Source organism: Armigeres subalbatus, chromosome 1 (assembly GCF_024139115.2).
Source record: "Armigeres subalbatus isolate Guangzhou_Male chromosome 1, GZ_Asu_2, whole genome shotgun sequence".
Classification (NCBI taxonomy): Eukaryota; Metazoa; Arthropoda; class Insecta; order Diptera; family Culicidae; genus Armigeres; species Armigeres subalbatus.
In genome coordinates, this window is record NC_085139.1 from 143035345 (window position 1) to 143057143 (window position 21799).

The following is a 21799-nucleotide window of genomic DNA, read 5'->3' on the forward strand; positions in this document are numbered from 1 at the left end:
CTTTGCGCGGCCGGTGTAGTCAGTCAAAGCTAAGCTAAGCTAAGCTAAGTTTTCCATTGCTATGAAATGTTGGCATAAAGGGTGCCCCTAATCGAACCACTGCCCCTACGTTACAACTTGCTTCACATAAAACTTTTATACTAAAAACTCTATTTTTTTATTGGTTGTACCCGATTTGATTCCAATTCATTCCTACATTCTTGTCCACTACGTACGTTTCTGATATATCTACATGATACCTTTTTAGTGAGTTTGCGCGGGATGGCTTAATTTTCCGGAATTGAGATATGTCACATTTATAAATCATAGTCGATTCTTCTCGATGTCAACCTTATATCCAATAAAGAAGATCCGTTTTTAATTTTTATATATATTATAGATTGCAAATCCACCAGTGGAGTGAGCAAACAATCAGAAAGGTTGTACGTGAACAATGGGCGGTACGAGGGGGCTATATCAGCAGAACGATAGACATGATGGTAACTCCTCGAGTATCCAAAGAGGTACGAGACCATTTCAGCTGTCAGAAACTAGAAGGAGCCGAGCTCGAAGATCAAGGCGGAGAAGGTACAGCCTTGACCCATTGGGAAAAGCGAGTGCTAGAGGTATTTATTGTAGTTTGAAATGGTAAGTAACATACGGGGATTGTATAATAATATTTGATTGTTTTTTTTTAGAATGAAGCCATGACTGGAACCCATACACAGAGTTCTGCTTTTTCACGAATTACGCTGGCATTGATGGAAGACTCGGGATGGTACAAAGCAAATTACAGTATGGCCTCACCTCTCACCTGGGGTCGTGGGCTAGGGTGTAATTTTGCGATGAAGAGCTGCAAAGATTGGATAACTGCAAACAATGCAAGGTATGGTGGATTTAATTTGAAATTATTGCGTCTGATACAAGTTATTATGATATAGTTTTACTGTCGTCATATGCATATTTACCCCTTTTGATGGCATTAGGGAAGATCCATTAATTACGTAACGCAAAAATTGGACTTTTTCAACCCCCCCTCCCCCCCCTATGCCACGCTTTTTGTATGAAGCTTCTGAAAATTGTGTATGGATCGTCACACTTCACTCAACCCCCCCTCCTCCCTCTAAGCGTTACGTAATTTGTGGACGTTCCCTTACGTGTACAACGGCATTATAGTGAAGGTACCAAACTAGAAAATTGTTAGTAAGGGATTGTCTACTTAAAATTGTATGTTAAAAACCGATGAGTAATGAGGCAGGGTTGTTGATGAATAAATTTTATCAAATTTGGCGAGGTAATTGTTGTGAACTTTTATTGTCCTATTCTGTTGCAGTTTGGAACAGACGCTTGTTGGGAGTTGAGTTTGTCCCATAATTTACAAAAGATGAGAATGTGGTTGTCATTGGCAAAGTAATAGTTTAACATTCCCTTTCCTGATTCATATGATCATCGTGAAAAGCGTATTTAATAGTGTTCATTTGCTCCGTCATCAAACCCAAGGAACACTTCTCCATCTCGACGCTATTTGCATTGATTTTGTGAGCGCCTTTTGAGTTGTTTTGAGGATTGTCACGATTGCTTCAATTCTAATGCACCAACACCCAAAAAATAAATTTTACATTTCGGCACCAACATTTCAAAAGGGCGATGGTGTGGATCTGAAGTGGATCGAAGGAAGTGGATTTATGTCTACTATGAGTGGTTCCACTTAGAGGCTTGAATAAGAGAAACGCGGATAGAAAATATGACTCTGCCAACACTGCATTCAATCTCCTTCCTCAAAGAGCAACACATGAAAAGGAAGAAATTGTTTATGTAGATAAAATCTCACAATCCGCTATTTAATGTGTCCATATCACATGACAATAGAATCCAATAAACAATGCAATTTCATTTTAGAAGCTATAAATGACTTGCACATATTATTGCAAACTAATGTTAAATGAATTCTAATTTGTTTATTTAAAAATGGCATAAAAACAAATTTAGCCGTTTTCAGTATTTGAGCCAACATTTTGGCTGCGCTTGACAGGTCTCCTGCTCGATTGGCTGCTGTTTTTTTACGGTCCGATTGACGGCAGATACCTATCCGCATTTCTCTTATTCAGGCCTCTAGTTCCACTGATATATCGCTTCTCGAATTTCATTTTCGATTTTACAGTTTTCAATGAACATTGTCACGTGAAATGTTATTTTTTTTCGCGCTTGTGTTGACGAAGATTTTCAATTCTTCTTTGGATGCTTCTATTGAAATATAAGTAACGAAATGGTTATTTCTTTGATTTTTACCTCTGGCGACTCTACCATCGTAAAATTTAACTCATCCCACAAAGTATTCGTAATTTTGGGATTCGAGATCTGATTTGTTCATTTTAGGGTTGTTTTTCACGATAATTGCTGCATTGATATTCGTCAGCGGCATTATTGTGGATGTTTATTTCTGTTCTATAGATTCTGCCGTTTTCATGGAGACGTAGTCATCTATCTACATAGTCCAGGTTTTTAGTTTCTAAATATTTCCAATGTGTTATATTTATTTTGGAATTAGAAGGTAGGGGGATTGTGGGTAAAACCGACACTGCGGGTAAAACCGACACCACTTCAAATCTCTGATTTTAAGTGATTATCGGACAAAACTTCGACACACTTTGAATAAACGTTTGATTTCTTGTATTTCTAGTCATTTTGTAACTGGCGGAGACGTGTAAGAGTCATAATAAACAGACAATTAGCATTGATCACCATTGAGGAGGTGAGTTATGAAAAATTTTGGCATCGGTGTATAAGCTTTTTCGACAATAAATTGGTAATTTTCAGTATTTAATCCATCTCTGATCCATAATTGAACATCATTTTGTGTATGTTGTGGAAAAATAGTTGACTTTTCTAATTATAAACATCCAAATGTATCTCATCATTATTATGTTATCAGTTGGGGTAAATTGGACACCTGCCATGAAATCACGAAATACCTCTGTTTTATTAAACTCATCACAAGCATAATATAATTCAAGTATTGGAAAACGAGGCGGTAATATAGGACGTAGTCAGAGGGGGGCGTCGCCCCCCATAAATGGTGAAAAGATTGAACGGGCACTGAAATGAATTCGCTTAAACATGTGCGCTTTATGATCCAATCAGATTCAGAAATAGGTTTTTGAAATTCAAAAGATTCCCAAAAAACTTATAAGGGTATCCAGGATCCATACTATAAGAAATTTCAAAATAACTCGAAACATTTCGGGCTCAAGAATTCTCCTAGAAATTTTTCTAGAAGCTCCCCTGGGAACTTCTAAATTCCTCCGGAAAGTTATCCACAAATTCCTCTGAAAATCGTTTGAAAATCCTTCTCCTGTAATTGTAATTTCTCCTTATCTAGAAACATCCAACTATTTTTTTTAGGAAATTCATGTGGAAGTTTCTTGAAGATTTCTTTTCTTCCCTTCAAGTTTTACTTCTAGATGGCTATTCTTCCAGGAAAATCTGCGACATTTCATTCAGGAATGCATTCTAGAGTTCCTCCAAGAATACATACGGAATTTCCTCCCAAAACTCCACTAGAAGTTTCTTCAGTAATTTATGACGGAAATCCTCCGATTTCGCTCCATAATTTCATCTGCTAATCTATAAGAAACTCTTCCGGGCATTCCTCGAGGAACTCTTCCTTAAATTCCTCCGGGATAACTTCCAGGACTTTTTTTTCGGGAATACCTCTATGAATTCAATAGCGAAATCCTCTAGAATTACATTTTGGAATTATTTCCACAATTATTTCAGAATATCCTTCAAGAATACCTCTAGAAATTTCTTTAGGAATTTCTCCAAGAATTCGTCCAAGAGTTTCCCCGGAAATTCTTCTCTTCCATCAGGAATTTCTCCGGGATTTTTTCCGCGAAATTGTCCTAGAATTCTTTCCGGACTTCACTCGGAATTTACACCAGAATTTTTTTTCAGAATTTCATTCGGAAATTAATGTTAGAGTTCCTCCAGGATATCATCCAAGAGTTCTTCCAGGATTTTGTCAGAACAAACAAAGAACAGCAACATGTGATAGATTTAGTTCGGAAAAGGAATTGGAGGGTAACCGCCCCTTCGGTGGGGTTTGACCCCACGTCCCCAGTTCGCATGACAGGTGCTTTCCCTACTAAACTACGAAGGACCTCCGTCGTCCACCGCAGCTTAGCGGGTACTGATGAAACCAAATTCCCAGCACCAGGTACCAACCGATCTCTCGCAATACATTTTCAGAACTAACTCTCTCAAATGTATTTTTGTACACATGTCAACCAAGTAGGATGAGTATTTAGTATTGTCCGGCTCCTACACACTTGCTTCATCAGCAACGGCGCTCAATGAAGTAGGGTTGTGTGAGGTTGTGCCAGTTTGGTCGTCAGATCCCAACCTGACCACACAAGCCGGACAATACTAAATACTCATCCTACTTGGTTGACATTCCTTCCTTCAGAAGTTCCTATCAAAATTTCTCTGGGAGCTCCTCCTGGAGGTCCTTTAAGAATTCTTCCAGGAGTTTGTCCTAGAATTCATCCAGAAGTTCTTACGAGGGTTCCTCCAGGATTTCCTCCGGAAATTCTTCGTGTAGTTCTTCAATAAATTCATCTAGAAGTTTCTCTGGCAGTTCTTCCGAAAATTCCTCTGATACTTTCTCCGGGAATTCCTACAGAAATTCCTCTGGGAGTTCCTCCGGTAGTTACTCCGGGAGTTCCTTCTCAAAGGAACTGCCGGTGAAACTCCCAGAGAAATCATACAAAATTCACGTAGGAGCTGCCGGAGGAGCTCCCTTAAGAACTCCCAGAGGAATTCAGGAGAAACTCCTAGAAGAATTCCAAGAGGACCTCCCGGAGGAACTCCCAGAAAAACTATCGGAAGAACTTCGGGAGGAATTTCCAGCTAATTTTCTGAAGAAAGCCTAAATGATTTCCTGAAAAAAAGCCTGAGTGATCTCCTGGAAGAGCTACTGGTGGAACACCCGGAGGAATTTCTAAAGAAACTCCCGGGAGAATTTTTAAATGAACCTCCGGAGGAAGTGCCAGTGAATCTACCAGAAGTCTTCTCGGAAAAAGATCTTGGAGAATTCATCTTATAGACAAATCTCATCTAGCTGAAACCTTTGTAGGGGTATGTAGCAGGACCATCATCATCATCATCATCAGAGGACCTCCCGGAGAATTCCTTGAAGAGCTCCCAGAGAAATTCTCAGAGGAGCTTCTGGAGGAATTTCTGTATAATTCCCGGAGGAAATTCTGGAGAAATTCCCGGAAGAATTTTCAGGGAGCCCCCGTAGGAACTGCCGATAGAACTACCGGAATAATTCTCGGAAGAATTCTTGGAGGATCTGTCGGTTGAATTCCTGGAAGAACTCCCGGAGGAACTCCCGGAGGAATTTTCGAAGAAACTCCTGCAGGATGTCCAGTGGAAATCTTGAAGTTTCCACCGGAATTCTTTCGGGATTTCTTTGGGAATTAATCCAGGAACTCCTCCAAAAATTTCATTGTTGATTTTATTTTCGGTATGATTTCTGTATAAATTTTCGGTGGAATTCCTGGAGAAATTCTTTGAAATTTTCACAAGCAATTATTCGAAACTTTCACGGAAAAAAATATGGAATTTACACAGGAAGTTCGAAGATTTTTCACGAAATTCTCTGGAATGTTTATTGACAATTCTGCGGAATTTCCATGGAATATTCTTAGGAATTCCACGGTGCAATTTTTCAGATTTTTTTATTACAAACAGCACGAAAGAATTATCTGAAGAATTCCCTGCAGAACTTATAAAAGAACTCGTGGAGGATTTCTTGGAGTAAATAAAGGTGGAATTTTCGGTCAATTCCCGGCGAAATTGATGGTGGAATTCCTGAAGACACTGCCGAAGAAATTGCTGGAGGCATTCCTGAAGAATCCGGGCGTGAATGCGTCACGTTTATTGGCATTACGTTTTAGTACAAAACGCTGACTTCAACGCTGACGCGCAACGCGCTGTTGAGATTCAGCCTTTACTGTTGGTTGTGGATTTGGTTTCAAAGTGTTTGGAGCTTAGAAGGAAAAAGTACCAAGCACTAATATTCATGTACCTATTCATGACCTAAAAAATTTGCCCCCCCCCCCCTAATCGAAGTCCTGGCTACGCCCAAACTTGATCATAGACTGATTACACACAATATTATTATTGGGCGATACAACAGGTATAGGGGGTAATATTGAGTCATCAAGGAAAACCTGCAGGTCGGATAACAATAGCGCTCAAAGAATAACCGTATTTTTAGGCTTATTTTGCTCTTAGATATGTATATTCAATCCGTTTTCTAGTGTTATTCTTTCGTGATCCATTTTCACCCCTGTAAACATGTAGCTTGTCACCTACCGAACTAATCATTTTCATTTCTTGTCATGACTGCACCATACGCATTTATTTTAATTCGCCGTTATAAAAAACTTTTTAAAATAAGTGAAATTTAAATGTAGGTCAATAATTACAGTAGTTAGTAAATTTGTTACTAACATTCTTATACTCTATATATTTTTCACCCGACCCACTAAAGAAACTAACTAAAATATGTGGTGATGATTTTGAATGTATAACATTTTGTTCAACCAACGTTTATGAGTGACCCCTAAACATGAATTTCATACACAAATATCAAAATGAATGTTGTTAAACATTTTCAATTATGTTGTAACATAATTTAGAATTGTTCTGACGTTCGATTCTATAACGACTTGATGTGTTGGTTTTACCCTCATATGGTGTCGATCTTACCCGCACCCCAGCTGGTTGGACTGGAAGATGTACTGTTCGCGTTTTCATCATAAATCAGATTTAATCAAGAAATATTGTCCTGAGACCTCAAGGACTGATGCATGAAGAGCCAAAGTATGCTTGCATGAAATTTCTAGACCGGAAAATTGCTTCATAGGTTTGGGAACAAAGAAAAAAATTCGGTTGCCCTCCTTTTTGCATACACTAACAATGCAGGACTTCAACTTATGATGAGTTTTTTTTACTAGATTATTGCAGAATAAAATACTACAACAGCGATTCATTAAAAAAAACGCATGGTTGTATACATTTGCGTTTAATTGCTTTTAAATCTGAAACATTTTTTTAGACTTTTCAATCATTGGAACAATCATTTGATATTTTATCCAAATTGTTAGAAAGCTACTTTGCCTTGAATATGTGAGGCGAAAAACACCCAGTATAGATGCCATCTTTTTGGTCAACTGCTAAATGTAAAGTATTGTATACGATGATACTGTCTTTTCAAATATTTAATTTTTCGTGTTAAAATATTGTGGGATGTTGCTTAAAATGCCGGTTCATTAATACCCAACATTCGTTCACTTATTTGAAGCATGTTTAATAGAATCTCACTGTGAAGATGGTGAGTTCGTTTTTTTCATTTTTGATTTTGTGTATCACATTTGCCTGGCTATAGAAAAACCATTTTTCAATAAAATTTAGTCTGCAAAAATCTGATAAAGTCAAAAACAGGAAATTTTGTGTTCAGTAATTTGTTTTCCATGTCCTCCTCTTTCAACCAAAGCTCCTCCTTTTTCACTACGATTTGGATTTACTCCCTCCTTTGGAATAATTTCATATGGTCACCCTAATCATGAGTTGTCGTAACGGTAAGACGCGATGTCTGGGAAGTTTCAGATTGAGTTTTATTCATGTTCATATTCATTATTGGATGAAGAAAAGTTCAGAAAGTTATTAATTCAATTTTCTCGGTAAATAATTCCTTAGAAATTTATTTCATCAACTCTTCAAGTTGGGAGGGCTGCTGAGAACCGATATGCTGGCCTCGCTGTCTGCTGTCCGCAGACCTGGCTGGAGGGGATTTATCGACCCTTCCCGCTGCTGGGAAACGATGCGCTCGCCTCGCTGTCCGCCGACCTGGCTGGAGGGGATTGCTCGACCCTTGCCGCTGCTGTGTTGTGGGACGATGTGCTCACCTCGCTGTTCGCAAATCTGGCTGGAGGGGATTGCTCAACCCTTGCTGCTGCTGGGAGACGATGTGGTCGCCTCGCCGTCCCTTGTTGCTTGTTTCTCATCGGTTAGAGGTGCAGTAACATCTAGTGGAGAGGACTCCGCCCCTATTATTCAGTCATCGAATACGTTGGCGGACGACACCCAGTAGAGGAAAACTTTCATTATTTGCAACATAGATTATTTCTTTACATGTGTTTTTCTTTTTTTTATGATATAACGAAGACAAAACGTTATTTACATTACATTTTATTTTGACTTCTTATTGAAAAGCTGTTCATTTAAGCCGTCTTCGTATCTAGTTAGGCTTATTAAACTAATTAACTTTGGTATACTTTTGCATTCATCGATTGTTGCCTTTTTAGAGGTGTCAATGCTGTTGCAATATTCGGCTAGAGATTTACTGCCTCGTCGAATGTAAAAAGAGAACAGAAAGAGATTTCTTTCTATATTCTTTGAATGGCTTATGGGTAGCTTCGGGATTATATCGATACTCTTCAGAAATCGGCAGAAATTGAACAACTACTTCTTTTGCCAAGCTTCAATGAGAATTAAGGGAAGACAGATTGCGTGGCGACTATCCCATCTTCACTGGCAAAGAAAGATGGGGTAAAATACCTATTTATTTAGTCGCTAACGTAGTTTAGGAATTAGGTATTATTATTTTTTAATATAAATGGTTATATATTTAAAGTACATAACTGTAAAAATTATTATTTATTCATGCAGCTCTATAACAGGATTCTCCGAAATTGCTAAGTAATTATTTAGATTTATCACATAAATGACCAAATACTTTTTTATTGAATACTGCATTTATCTTTGATTACAGAGGGCGCTCTATTCATCCATTCTGCGCAAAGGTAAAACGCGATCCACTTCAGACTGAATGTACCGATGACCGTAGTTCTGTGGCACTGTGCAATTTGATACGACATGAAAATCCTCTACCTAAACAGTATCAGAATTTTGATTCGTTGGCACATGTTCCAACTGGACAGGAGGCCTATTACGGAGGTTCAGTATCACTAGCGGATCACTGTCCATACATTCAGGAGTTTACGTGGCGCAGTAGAAACGTTGTCGTGCGTGGATCGCAGTGTCAGTTTACAGATAACAACCCAAGTAAGTGAATCTGAGTGTTTTTATGCATATGTCGTGTTAAAGGTCTGTCTCATTTGGAGAATTAAACTTAAAAGTGACGGTTCGAAAATTAGAAAATCACCCGGCCATAAGAATGGCTGGTGCTACCCAGCAATTCCAATAAGACATCGATACAAAATGATTCGATATCTGTCAAAAGTAATCTTGCTCTGCGAGCAGGATTATTCGATAATTATTGAAATGTCACTTTTAAGTTTAATTTCAGTTTAATTCTCCAAATGAGACAGACCCTAAGGCTTTGGTCCGATTCGTGAATTAAAATCGAATTAAACTTAAAAGTGACAGTACGGAAATTATGAAATCCCCCGCTCATAAGAATGGCTGGTGCTATTTATTTTATTTATTTATGTTCTTTTTCGAAATTTTTCGGCATGGAAAACCCCATTTACTCACATACACTATTTTTCTGTTTTAGAAGCAGAGAAAAATTTCGCGTTGGAATCATACGGACCTGAATCGAAATGCTTCGATCATAGCGAGCATATGTGGGAGGAGCGATCCTGTGGACAGACGCGCGAATGGCAGCACTGGGGATCTGGGTGCTACCAATACAAGTGTGACAGAGGTCGATTGCATATCATAATTGCAAACCATTCCTACGAGTGTTTCTACGCGGGGCAAGAATTGAGCATTCAACTGATAGCAGGAGGTTGGCTGCACAAGGGAGTAGTGGTATGCCCTCCCTGTAAAGAAATGTGCAATACCGAATTCGAACTAAAAGGTGATCGATGTAAACCGAGCGAAGAAGCGCCTTCCATCACTTTTTATCCGAAACATGAGCTAAAGTGCAGCGCTGCAAGCACTGTGCGGTCAATAGCAAACTTCGATGTTTTCTTTTCTTTGCTAGTCATAGGGGTTTCACTTTTATTGCGATTAGAAAGCTAACTCATCATTCCGTACTAGAAAGTCTATGAACCGTACTCTTTCCAATTGATAATCTTTGTGATGTGATAGTATTCATCTGTGTTTTTCTTTTCGTTTTAACGCACAACAGAAGCTTTTATATAGTTGTTAACATGTTGAGTAAATGGATGAACATGGTTTGTATGTGTGCGCGTGTGCGTGTACATTTTAACCCCCTTACATTTGTATTATAGTCTGATTCAGTCCGGAAGGTACAACGTGCCAGCTCGATTGTGGCTTCAAATTACATTTCAAACTGTCTGGTATTTCATGACCAGCCCGAAGTCGTTGACTTCCAATAAGCACCACCTATGTATGTTGCCATCATTTTTAATTAGGTTGCAAACATATTTCCAGATCAAAAGCAATTTTCTATAATCCAGCGCGTATAAAGTTTCAAGTAAAACATAATCTTTTCCGATTGTAGAAAATATGTACATCTACATCCTTTTCCATCTAAACGCAAATAGGAAAGGAGAACAATTGTGCAAACTCGTCACTTTAATTTAATCAGTCGGTTATGCGTGGCCCAATAATGTTCTTGAAAAGTGAAAAGAATAAAATTTAACATGGAACCAAATATACTCTATTACCAATATAGTCCACTTCTTGAATCCCCATATATTAGGCAGCACATTCACACCATCCTGCGTCACAAAACGTCATTTCATTTATTTATAGTTTCTAAATAGATAACACTGAATCAACAATTGACCGTAATAATACAAGGTTCGAGGCTGCATCTCTCCATCCACGAATGCGCCCCACGCTCGCCAATCGTTTTGTACCTGGTCAACCCACCTTGCTCGCTGCGCTCCACGCCGTCTTGTACCTGCCGGATCGGAAGCGAACGCCATTTTTGCAGGGTTGCTATCCGGCATACTTGCAACATGCCCTGTCCATCGTACTCTTCCGGCTTTAGCTATCTTCTGGATACTTCGCTGTAGAGCTGGGCCGTTTTCTTGCATACCGCCAAAGGTCCTAAGCACCCGTCTCTCGAATACTCCGAGTGCTTGCAAGTCCTCCTCGAGTATTGTACATGTTTCATGTCCGTAGAGCACTACCGGTCTTATCAGCGTCTTGTACATAACACATTTGGTGCGGTGGTGAATCTTTTTTAACCGGAGTTTCTTCTGGAGCCCGTAGTAGGCCCGAATTCCACAGATGATGCGCCTTCGTAATTCACGACTAACATTGTTATCAGTCGTTAGCAAGAATCCAAGGTAGACGAATTCCTCGACCACCTCGGTCTAGTGTAACACTGCTTCCCAGGCGGGCCCTGCTGTGTTTGGCCGACATTGTCCATGTCATCCGCAAAACAAATAAATTGACTGGAACTGTTGAAAATTGCACCCCGTATGTTACACCCGGCTAGTATTCCGCCTTGAAATAAATGAACATAGAGTGCGTTGGGACCTGGTATTCACGGCATTTTTGGTAGGACTTGACGTACAGTAAAGATTTGTTCCGTTGTGGAGCGGCCGTCAACGAAGCCGGCTTGATAACTTCCCACGAACTCATTCACTTATAATAACAGACGACGGAAGATGATCTGGGACAGTGGCGTAGCTACGGGGATGGTTTTGGACATAACCCCCCCCCAGAGAAAAAAATTTTAGAAGAAATTTTTTTTCGAACATTCTCGAATTAAAACAATGTTCGGAACAGGGTAGAAATATTTCACAGTCAATGCAGTGAAAAACGTGGATCTCAGTATAATCTGCAGTCGCCTTCTTCGCCGCCGTGGTGAGTGCGACTGGGTGCAGCCGAAAAATCATTTCCAACACCGACCTTTCAATTTCGCATTCAGCCACTCACAAGTCACTCTGACATGCTGCTCAGTTCGCTCCTTACCATATGACTGTGAGTGGCCCATTTAAACGCGTGGTGAATTTTTTCAATTTGCTGGGTGAATGTGTACATTTTGCTGTGGTAGATTTCATCTTCACGGTGAAGTGGGTGATGTGAGTTCTGTTGTTTACTTTTCTGCCTCTCCGGGAATGTGATGTTGATTTCAAAGCAGGAAGAAAATAAAAACATGATATAAAAAAACATCACCTTCATCCAGTGCTGCCGAAAATATACAACCCTGGTTCGGAAACCCCCCCCCCCTCCCAGACCTATTTTCTGGCTACGCCACTGATCTGGGATTAATTGTAGGCGGCATTAAGGATGGTGATCGTTCGAAAGTTTTCAGCTGCTTTATTGGTCTTTAACTGTTGGATGGCATCCTTAACTTCCCTCAATGTTGGGCTGGGGCCGCTTCCTTGACTTTCACTGCCTGTACTCTGCTACTCCCAACTTTCGATCACCACACGTTCGTCCGTCATCCCTGCACATTTCGGCTCGCGGCACGAAGCCTTCGCGGGATGCGTTGAACTTCTGATAGAACTTGCGTGTTTCTTCCACGCGGCGTTTCATCTCCTGGAAAAGGGGGTCTGCTATCTCCGCTTTTGTCTATATCTCAAAAGGCGACTAACGCCTGAAAACAAAAATCAAAGGGTTGCGAAAACAAATCTGACAATTATTGTAAAAAATCATGGCATATACAATTCTGTATACTTTTTATACCGATATTGTATTAAAATAATACAAATTTGTATTATTTTAATACAACAATTGTATTAAAATCTTCCGAAATTGTATATGCCAAATTATTATACAATTTCTGTAAGGTTCTTATGCAGAACTGTAATAAAATCTGCTATCCGCTGGTTGGGTGTATTAATTTTCTTCTATAGTTATATTTGTTATGTATGTATGGGGTCCACGAAACCAATCACAGCCTTTTTTCAGAAATACAAATCTACGCTTCACTGTCGACTGATACTGATATATATTTTCTCTGCATTAAATTGATTAAAACAGAACCAACGAAAAAAATAACTGAGAATGCTGCGAGTATTTACGAAATCTCGTTAAAATCGCTTGAAGAAATTCGGCTTAAGCTAACCGAACGTAAACACATGTGAAATAATTGACCTACAGAAATTTGCGACCGATCGCGAGCATGTCCAGGCAGATTGAGTCAATGAATGTAAATGTATTCTGTAAATAGTATGATTTATTACGAATTTAACATTTAAATAGATAAGAATATTGTACATAGTTAGGTACTAAGGAGACATACTAGTAAAAGACAGATGGATCTCAATCTGTATAAAATTGACATCAGAATACAAAGCAGGATTTAGTATTGTTTTGCCAGAACAAAATATCTAGACTATAAGTAGAAAATTTTTCAATTAACGCTGGGGTGATGACTTGAGATATGAGTCTAATAATTTTAAACGATAAGTCAGTGGTATATTCTGTGAAGTCTTCCCTGATTCGGTGCCGTTATAGCTTGAAATTGAGATGAGAGTGATAAAAAATTGGATGTTGAACTGCCAAAGTTTTGTTGATCGAACAATGTAAATAAAGAATGTGAAGCAATATAAAGATTTCCATTATAACAAATGTTTTTCCATTATTAATATGATGACAGTGTTTTTTTTTGTTGCAGAGAAAAAATAGGCTTACGGATTTGCATAATTTGAAATACATAAATTTATGTAGGATTTGTAGTTAGAGAAGCGGGTATTTTTTTTCGTTTACTTGCAGTTGCCTGTTCCCTAAGAATTAAATGGTTTTGGTTCACCCTTCCTTGTTTATTCTATGTCTGGGTCACATAAGTACATCTTAACTTTTACACTTATGTTCCAGCCCTCAATTTTTTTGACAAATTACCAAATTAATGGTCATCGGCGTTCTTGCATCGAAATTTAATTCTATTTTTTGCAACCGATTACTTCATTCATATAGTTTCGGGGCATTGGTCATCGTTTTGGAAATGGTAATGGTTCTTCAGGAATGTACCTCGCTAGGCATAAGGACATTTGTAATGGACGTTAGTGTACTATGTGTATGACACATGTCATCGGTCCATGCTCAATTCCATCAAATCGTTGCGTTATGCCGTATATAATTTTAGACAAAAGATAGTTACTAGATAAAGATTGTCGCTTCGGTTCCCTTTGTTCTGCTGTCCAGAACATGTTGGGTACCAAGCTGTCAAATCGTATGGATTTTCCTTCTTTGACATTTAGCTCCCCTATCCTCGCCAGCAAAAGATGTTCCGGACAGCGACGACAGCGACAATCTTTATCTGGTAACTAAAATATCTTTTTTTAGACCCATAATTCAGCGACTCATCAAGTCGATACCTTTGCAATGCATATGCCTTTTGTTTTGAAAGTGTCGTTTTACAGAGTCAATGCTTTATGGCAGAGTGTATGTAATTAAGAGTGGCGACATGTGCCGCATTTGACAGGTCTCCTGCTCGTTTGGAACACGATTTTGTGTGGGAATGACAGATGAATTTTGTTCCAATTCTGACAGTGTCGCCACTCTTAATTACATACACTCTGTTTTATGGTTGTTTTCAGGCCAAGCTGTTCCCAAGCTACTCGTTGCCATTGGCGTAAATAAGGGGGGGCCGGGGGGGCCTGGCCCCCTCCAGACCAACTTTTGCCCCCCCCCAGAAAATTTTGAAAAGTAATTCCAACTTAGTCAGTTTTTATTTCATTTACATATTTCCTACATATTTCTTAATTTTGATTATGAATTCTATAAACATATTTTTTGTTGCGTTATCACATCTATGACCATTTGTTCAGCAAAGCATCGAAATATTTAAGTTGGACCCCCGGGAACATTTTCTCGAATTTTAAGCTAAAATCAATGCCGCTTCTTATTCAGTTGCTAGCTTAAAATAATAAATTTGTTCTGCATTTGTTTGACTAGTATCCTGGTCGCAGAAACATAAAAACATAATTGTATTAAGATATAAATATTTCTGTTCTATTAAACTACCATCCGCTTCAAAAAAGACTGAAGCAACTACATCAAAATGAGCACATGTACACAAATCCGGTCAATAAAATTTAGAACGACCATTCTTTCGAAAATCTTCGAGTTAATCGCAAGGTATGCCGCAAAACAGTTGATCAAATTCCTATGGAGCTTTTTGCTCTCGCTATATAATTCTGGCACAGAAAGATATAAAATTATAAAACTTAAGAATCTTTGTTACAAATCAACAACGCATTCCATTGAAAGTATTAGGACAAAACATAGGCAACCTTCGCACTCACAACAGAGATTGCATTAAAGAAATTTTTTTATAATCCTTAAAAGATCTTGTTCCATTTAATTTTTTGGCGATTTCATAAGGATCATCGGAAAACTTTTTTGTGCCTGCATTAGTCAGAATTTGTTTTATAGGATAAAAAAAATAGATTTAGAAACCAGTTCGTATCAGAAAACATTTCTTTTGCAGCACAATTCAGATCGATTTGGTTGCTTCTCAAGTCTCTTTGATTTTTGCAGAGAAATCTCTCACCTATTCAGAAAACCATAATAAAGGTTCTTCCTAACGTCAGTAACTACAAAAACCCTATGTTATTCTGGAATTTGATTTATGACTCATAATTTTATGAATCATGGAATTTATGACTCATAAAAAACACCTTAGGATTCCAAATTTGTGTTCATCGGTACTTAACTATTTCAGCACATAGCATACATTTTGGAATTGCATGAATACGTATATTGATTATGACAGAATTTCGTGGAATTTATTCCACATCTAAAGAGTTTCAAAAATTTCAAGTTTCAAAAAAATCGAGATCTTTATGCATTAAGTAATCATGGAAATGCTTGAAAACTTTCAGAAATATACTCATATCGAATTTCATTTATAGATAATTCGAAGATAATTCGAATGCATCTTAGATTACACACTTATCCACATTTAGTAACATGGAGAAGACAAGTTGACACAGACACAGCATTTTGAAGTAATCACAGCATCATTGGAAATCAATTGTATTATTCGCTATTTTTTTATGTTAGTTCTAGGACGAATGAGCGATAAACTTAGTCAAACAATTTCTATTGCAATCCATGCGCACAGTGCTTTAAATCGCCTTTGAAAATTACATCCCACCAGATGGTGCCATGGCCCCCCCTAGACCGAGACTCTAGTTACGCCTATGCGTTGCATGTTGCTAAAACGATTTTTTTTCTCAATATCTTAATCCCTCACTCTCTCTCGGGACAGTAGAAAATGCGACGTAAACAAAAATATGCACGTTCCACGACAACGTACGGCGTGCCATACGGAATTATTCATAATAATTTTTATTTGGTTCAGAAGACATACCTATTCACTCATCCAAATTCCTTCCAAATACTTAAAAACTATATTGTTTTCGCTTTTTGAAATCGAGAGAATTATAAATAACATGATAGCGTCAACGTATTAGACAGTTTTCCTATAAACGATGAAGCATTATTTTCATACTGAAAAAGGCTCCAGGCCTTTTGGCAGCACGGTGCGGCTAGAAGTAATCCTGCGGCTTCCAAACAGTATAAACTATTAGTTTTCAATGCAGTGGGCCGGGAATCGGGCCCATAATCCCAAGCTGGGTGCTGCGGATAGAGCCGCTTTTCTGCTCTCAAGCGAGTAGCGGGATATTTTGAAATCAATCCCATAATCAGAATTATATTGCAGTTCTCCGGCTGTCAAACATTTCCCGCTTTTCGAATTTCTCTTTCCATGCTGCACGATGGCGCACAAATGCGCGAGACTCTACATGACTTTACGATGGTTAAAATACATTCCTGCCCCAATCAGCTGCTGAATCTCGTGAAATCTCGTAACGAGTGCGTTTTAAGTTGCATTCCTACTAATTATCCACTCGAAATATAATGTGAATATATTTATTGCAAAGAATGCAAAACTCAAACTAAGTTTATTTTTATTTTTCCCCAAAAAATAACAATACTTCTCAATATAAGATCTAAAACGAACATAACCACAATCTTCAATGTTTGGCTCCGGCACAATAGAAAATTTTGGCTTCACTTTGACAACCAAATTGATTCTATCCGCACCACCCAGATCCCAAGTAGTGATTTACCGAAAGGTACAGGTCATTTATTCTAAACTGTTGCATTTTATTTTGATAAATTACCAACACTGTAACAAGCTCCCTACGTACAAAGACTAATTAATTTATTAATCAAATAAATATTTGTCGTAATCCGAGCGAGATTTCAAGTCTCGTTCGTCGCAACAATAGTACTCAGCAAACTGATTCTCACTTCGTTTTGACACGATGATTTCGAACTCTTTACATGCTGGAAGAAATTAAAATATCTTACAATATAACGTTCGGAAGAATCACACTACAAAAGATTATTCTACAATATTTTATAGGCCCGATTTTATCTACTACATTCTGCTCCTCCTTTACTCTCGAGGAATACGAAACGACTCACTTCATGGAAAATAATATTTGAATTGTAAGAAAATCAAACCGTAGAATAGATTTAAAAGTAAAAGGTAAAAGCCAAACCAAATCAAATTTAAGTGCAATCTAATCCAATATTAATCTAAATTCAAGCTGATTTCAATTCGAATCCAATATTCATCCACTCCAAAATAATCGAAATCGATTCCAAATCAAAACCTGATTTGATAAGAAAATTATTTTAAAATTCTTAGTTGAATGTCTTCACTTATCATAAAACGAATTAGTACTAATTTGTCTTATGACAAGTTGGCAAAATCCAATCTGAATCCAATCAAAATCCACACAAATCTAATCTAAATCAAATCCAAATACAATCCAAATCCAATCCAAATCCAATCCAAATCCAATCCAAATCCAATCCAAATCCAATCCAAATCCAATCCAAATCCAATCCAAATCCAATCCAAATCCAATCCAAATCCAATCCAAATCCAATCCAAATCCAATCCAAATCCAATCCAAATCCAATCCAAATCCAATCCCAATCCAATCCCAATCCAATCCCAATCCAAATCCAATCCAAATCCAATCCAAAACAAAACAAAAGATTGAATTTGGATACTGAGATTGAAAATATATTTAGCAAAGTCATATTTAAAGTTGGGCTCCCCTACTGGTAGTTTTTGTGATCGTCATGTGGAGGCGAAAAAACAGGCATTTTCATCAGACCGCATCGTGCTTTCGTGCTGTGCGGTTCTATTTTCTCTCTTTGCGGAAGGATGTTTTTTATACTACCCGAAGCTATTTTAATTTCAACAGTGCTTTTTTTCATTTATTTAGTTAACATCTAAACAGATAACACTGAATCAACAAGTTGACGCCACAATGCACGGTTCGAGGCCGCATCTCTCCATCCACGGATACGCCCCACGCTCGCCAAGTCGTTTTGCACCTGGTCTGCCCATCTCGCTCGCTGCGCTCCACGCCGTCTCGTACCTGCCGGATCGGAAGCGAACACCATCTTTGCAGGGTTGCTGTCCGGCATTCTTGCAACATGTCCTGCCCATCGTTCCCTTCCGGCTTTAACTACCTTCTGGATACTGGGTTCGCCGTAGAGTTGGGCGAGCTCATGGTTCATTCTTCGCCGCCACACACCGTCTTCTTGCACACCGCCAAAGATGGTCCTAAGCACCCGTCTCTCGAATACTCCGAGTGCTTGCAAGGAGCCCGTAGTAGGCCCGACTTCCACAGATGATGCGCCTTCGTATTTCACGACTAACGTTGTTGTCAGCCGTTAGCAAGGATCCAAGGTAGACGAATTCCTCGACCACCTCGAAGGTATCCCCGTCTATCGTAACACTGCTTCCCAGGCGGGCCCTGTCGCGCTCGGTTCCGCCCACAAGCATGTACTTTGTCTTTGACGCATTCACCACCATGCCAACTTTTGTTGCTTCACGTTTCAGGCGGGTGTACAGTTCTGCCACCTTTGCAAATGTTCGGCCGACAATGTCCATGTCATCCGCGAAGCAAGTAAATTGACTGGATCTGTTGAAAATCGTACCCCAGCTGTTACACCCGGCTCTCCGCATGACACCTTCTAGCGCAATGTTGAACAACAGGCACGAAAGTCCATCACCTTGTCTTAGTCCCCGGCGCGATTCGAACGAACTGGAGTGTTCGCCCGAAATCTTCACACATTTTTGCACACCATAGCTCTACGCGGTCTATACTGTCGTATGCCGCCTTGAAATCAACGAACAGATGGTGTGTTGGGACCTGGTATTCACGGCATTTTTGAAGGATTTGCCGTACAGTAAAGATCTGGTCCGTTGTCGAGCGGCCGTCATTGAAGCCGGCTTGATAACTTCCCACGAACTCGTTCACTAATGGTGACAGACGACGGAAGACGATATGGGATATCACTTTGTAGGCGGCATTAAGGATGGTGATCGCTCGAAAGTTCTCACACTCCAGTTTGTCGCCTTTCTTGTAGATGGGGCATATAACCCCTTCCTTCCACTCCTCCGGTAGCTGTTCGGTTTCCCAGATTCTGACTATCAGTTTGTGCAGGCAAGTGGCCAGCTTTTCCGGCCCATCTTGATGAGCTCAGCTCCGATACCATCCTTACCAGCTGCTTTATTGGTCTTTAGCTGTTGAATGGCATCCTTAACTTCCCTCAAGGTGGGGGCTGGTTGGCTTCCATCGTCCGCTGAACTGACGTAGTCATCTCCTCCGCTGCCTTGACTTTCACTGCCTGTACTCTCAGCGCCATTCAGATGTTCCTCATAGTGCTGCTTCCACCTTTCGATCACCACACGTTCGTCCGTCAAGATGCTCCCATCCTTATCCCGGCACATTTCGGCTCGCGGCACGAAACCTTTGCGGGATGCGTTGAGCTTCTGATAGAACTTGCGTGTATCTTGAGAACGGCACAGCTGTTCCATCTCCTCGCACTCCGCTTCTTCCAGGCGGCGTTTCTTCTCCTGAAAAAGGCGGGTCTGCTGTCTCCGCTTCCGTCTATAATGTTCCACGTTCTGCCGGGTACCTTGCTGTAGCGCGACCGCCCGCGCTGCGTCCTTCTCCTCCAGAATATGTCTGCACTCTTCGTCGAACCAATCGTTCCGTCGACTTCGACCCATATACCCGACGTTATTCTCCGCTGCGTCGTTAATGGCTGCTTTGACTGTATTCCAGCAGTCCTCAAGAGGGGCCCCATCGAGCTCACCCTCTTCCGGCAACGCTGCCTCGAGATGCTGCGCGTATGCAGTGGCGACATCAGGTTGCTTGAGTTGCTTTAGGTCTTACCACGGCGGTCGTCGGTACCGAACATTGTTGATGACGGATAGTTTTGGGCGCAGTTTACCCATCACCAGATAGTGGTCAGAGTCGATGTTAGCGCCACGATATGTCCTGACGTCGATAATGTCGGAGAAGTGCCGTCCATCAATCAGAACGTGGTCAATTTGTGATTCTGTCTGCAGTGGTGATCTCCAGGTGTACCGATACGGGAGGCTGTGTTGGAAGTAGGTGCTGCGAATGGCCATATTCTTGGAGGCGGCGAAATCAATAAGTCGTAGGCCGTTTTCGTTCGTCAGCCGGTGAGCGCTGAACTTTCCAATAGTCGGTCTAAACTCCTCCTCTTGGCCAACCTGAGCGTTCAAATCTCCTATGATGATTTTGACGTCGTGGCTTGGGCAGCTGTCGTACTCACGTTCCAGCTGCGCGTAGAATGCGTCCTTATCATCTTCAGTGCTTCCGGAGTGTGGGCTATGGACGTTGATTATGCTGAAGTTGAAGAACCGGCCTTTGATCCTCAACCTGCACATTCTTTCATTGATCGGCCACCACCCGATCACGCGCCTTTGCATATCGCCCATCACTGTGAAAGCTGTTCCCAGCTCGTGTGTGTTGCCGCATCTCTGGTAGATGGTATGATTACCTCTAATCGTTCGCACCATTGATCCCTTCCAACAAACCTCCTGCAGCGCTACGATGCCGAATCCACGGTCCTTGAGCACATCGGCGAGTATGCGTGTGCTCCCGATGAAGTTGAGAGATTTGCAGTTCCACGAACCGAGTTTCCAATCGCTAGTCCCTTTACGTCGCAGTGGTCTTTGCCATTGGTTCCGGTCCGTACTCTCTTGTTGATTTTTCGATGCGTATATTTTTTTTAAAGGCTGACTTGCCGGGCCTGACACCAAACCCCCTAAATTTTCGGAGGAGCATTCCTCCTTATTTCCGGTGGACCATGGTGCACAGTTTCACTTAGAGTCCCTCGCTGGCACTCGGACGATGATCAGCCGCCCCTAACATGGAGAACAGACGCTGTTGTGAGCCGATCCTGACATGGAGAACAGACGCTCAATAAGATTTGCACCTCCGGAGAGGAGCAAACCCCCCCTTCCCTGTCAGCATACGACCATAGTTCCCACCGGGGTTGGTTACCCGATCTTCCCTAAGGTTGCTAGTATCCAGGCCAGCACCGCGGGGAGGTAGGGATAGGAGTTGCTGGGTAAGAGGCTAAGGACCGCGAGATGGGGTCTATTTTATTCCTTCAGGTACGCGAAGTACCAATGATACGCTTTACCCAGCATTTGCCGTGCCATCAACAGTGCTACTAAGCGCTATTTGTACCCACTGATCCCGTTACGATCTTTGCAAGGACCCGTGCCTTCGTTTTACGTTGGACCCGTTTGCGGAAGTAAAATTCCGACAAGCGACGTTGTTCTCCTCTGCGTCGTTGATGGCTGCTTCAAGTATATAACTCCAGCAGTCTTCAAGAGAAGTCTGTCATAGCACAGGAGTCGAAAGAACGAGAAATCGTTGGATTTCAGTTTTTCAAATTCAAGTGATTTTTCTCAATCGTCTCTAATCGATTGTGATTGTGTGATATTCGCTAAGAAATGTAGTAAAAATGATGTTTCGAGTAATTTTAAGTACCG

General features: G+C 40.4%; 1 protein-coding gene across 3 annotated transcripts in view; it reads left to right on the plus strand.

The window, feature by feature from the left end:
* Positions 1-18553, plus strand: part of LOC134205202 (leishmanolysin-like peptidase) — a 110358-nt gene extending 91805 nt beyond the window's left edge. The window contains exons 5-10 of one of the 3 annotated variants that reach the window (XR_009978080.1): positions 380-605; positions 678-865; positions 8719-8748; positions 8822-9114; positions 9569-11034; positions 18536-18553. Coding sequence is in view for 2 of the 3 variants with exons in the window: in XM_062680243.1 (XP_062536227.1) it covers positions 380-605; positions 678-865; positions 8719-8748; positions 8822-9114; positions 9569-10038 (1207 nt within the window). In the remaining variant the exon portion in view is untranslated. Of the gene's footprint in view, positions 1-379; positions 606-677; positions 866-8718; positions 8749-8821; positions 9115-9568; positions 13509-18535 lie in introns of those variants that run through there. The other 2 variants (XM_062680243.1, XM_062680244.1) reach the window with 2 other exon arrangements.
* Positions 18554-21799: the final 3246 nt, after the last annotated feature.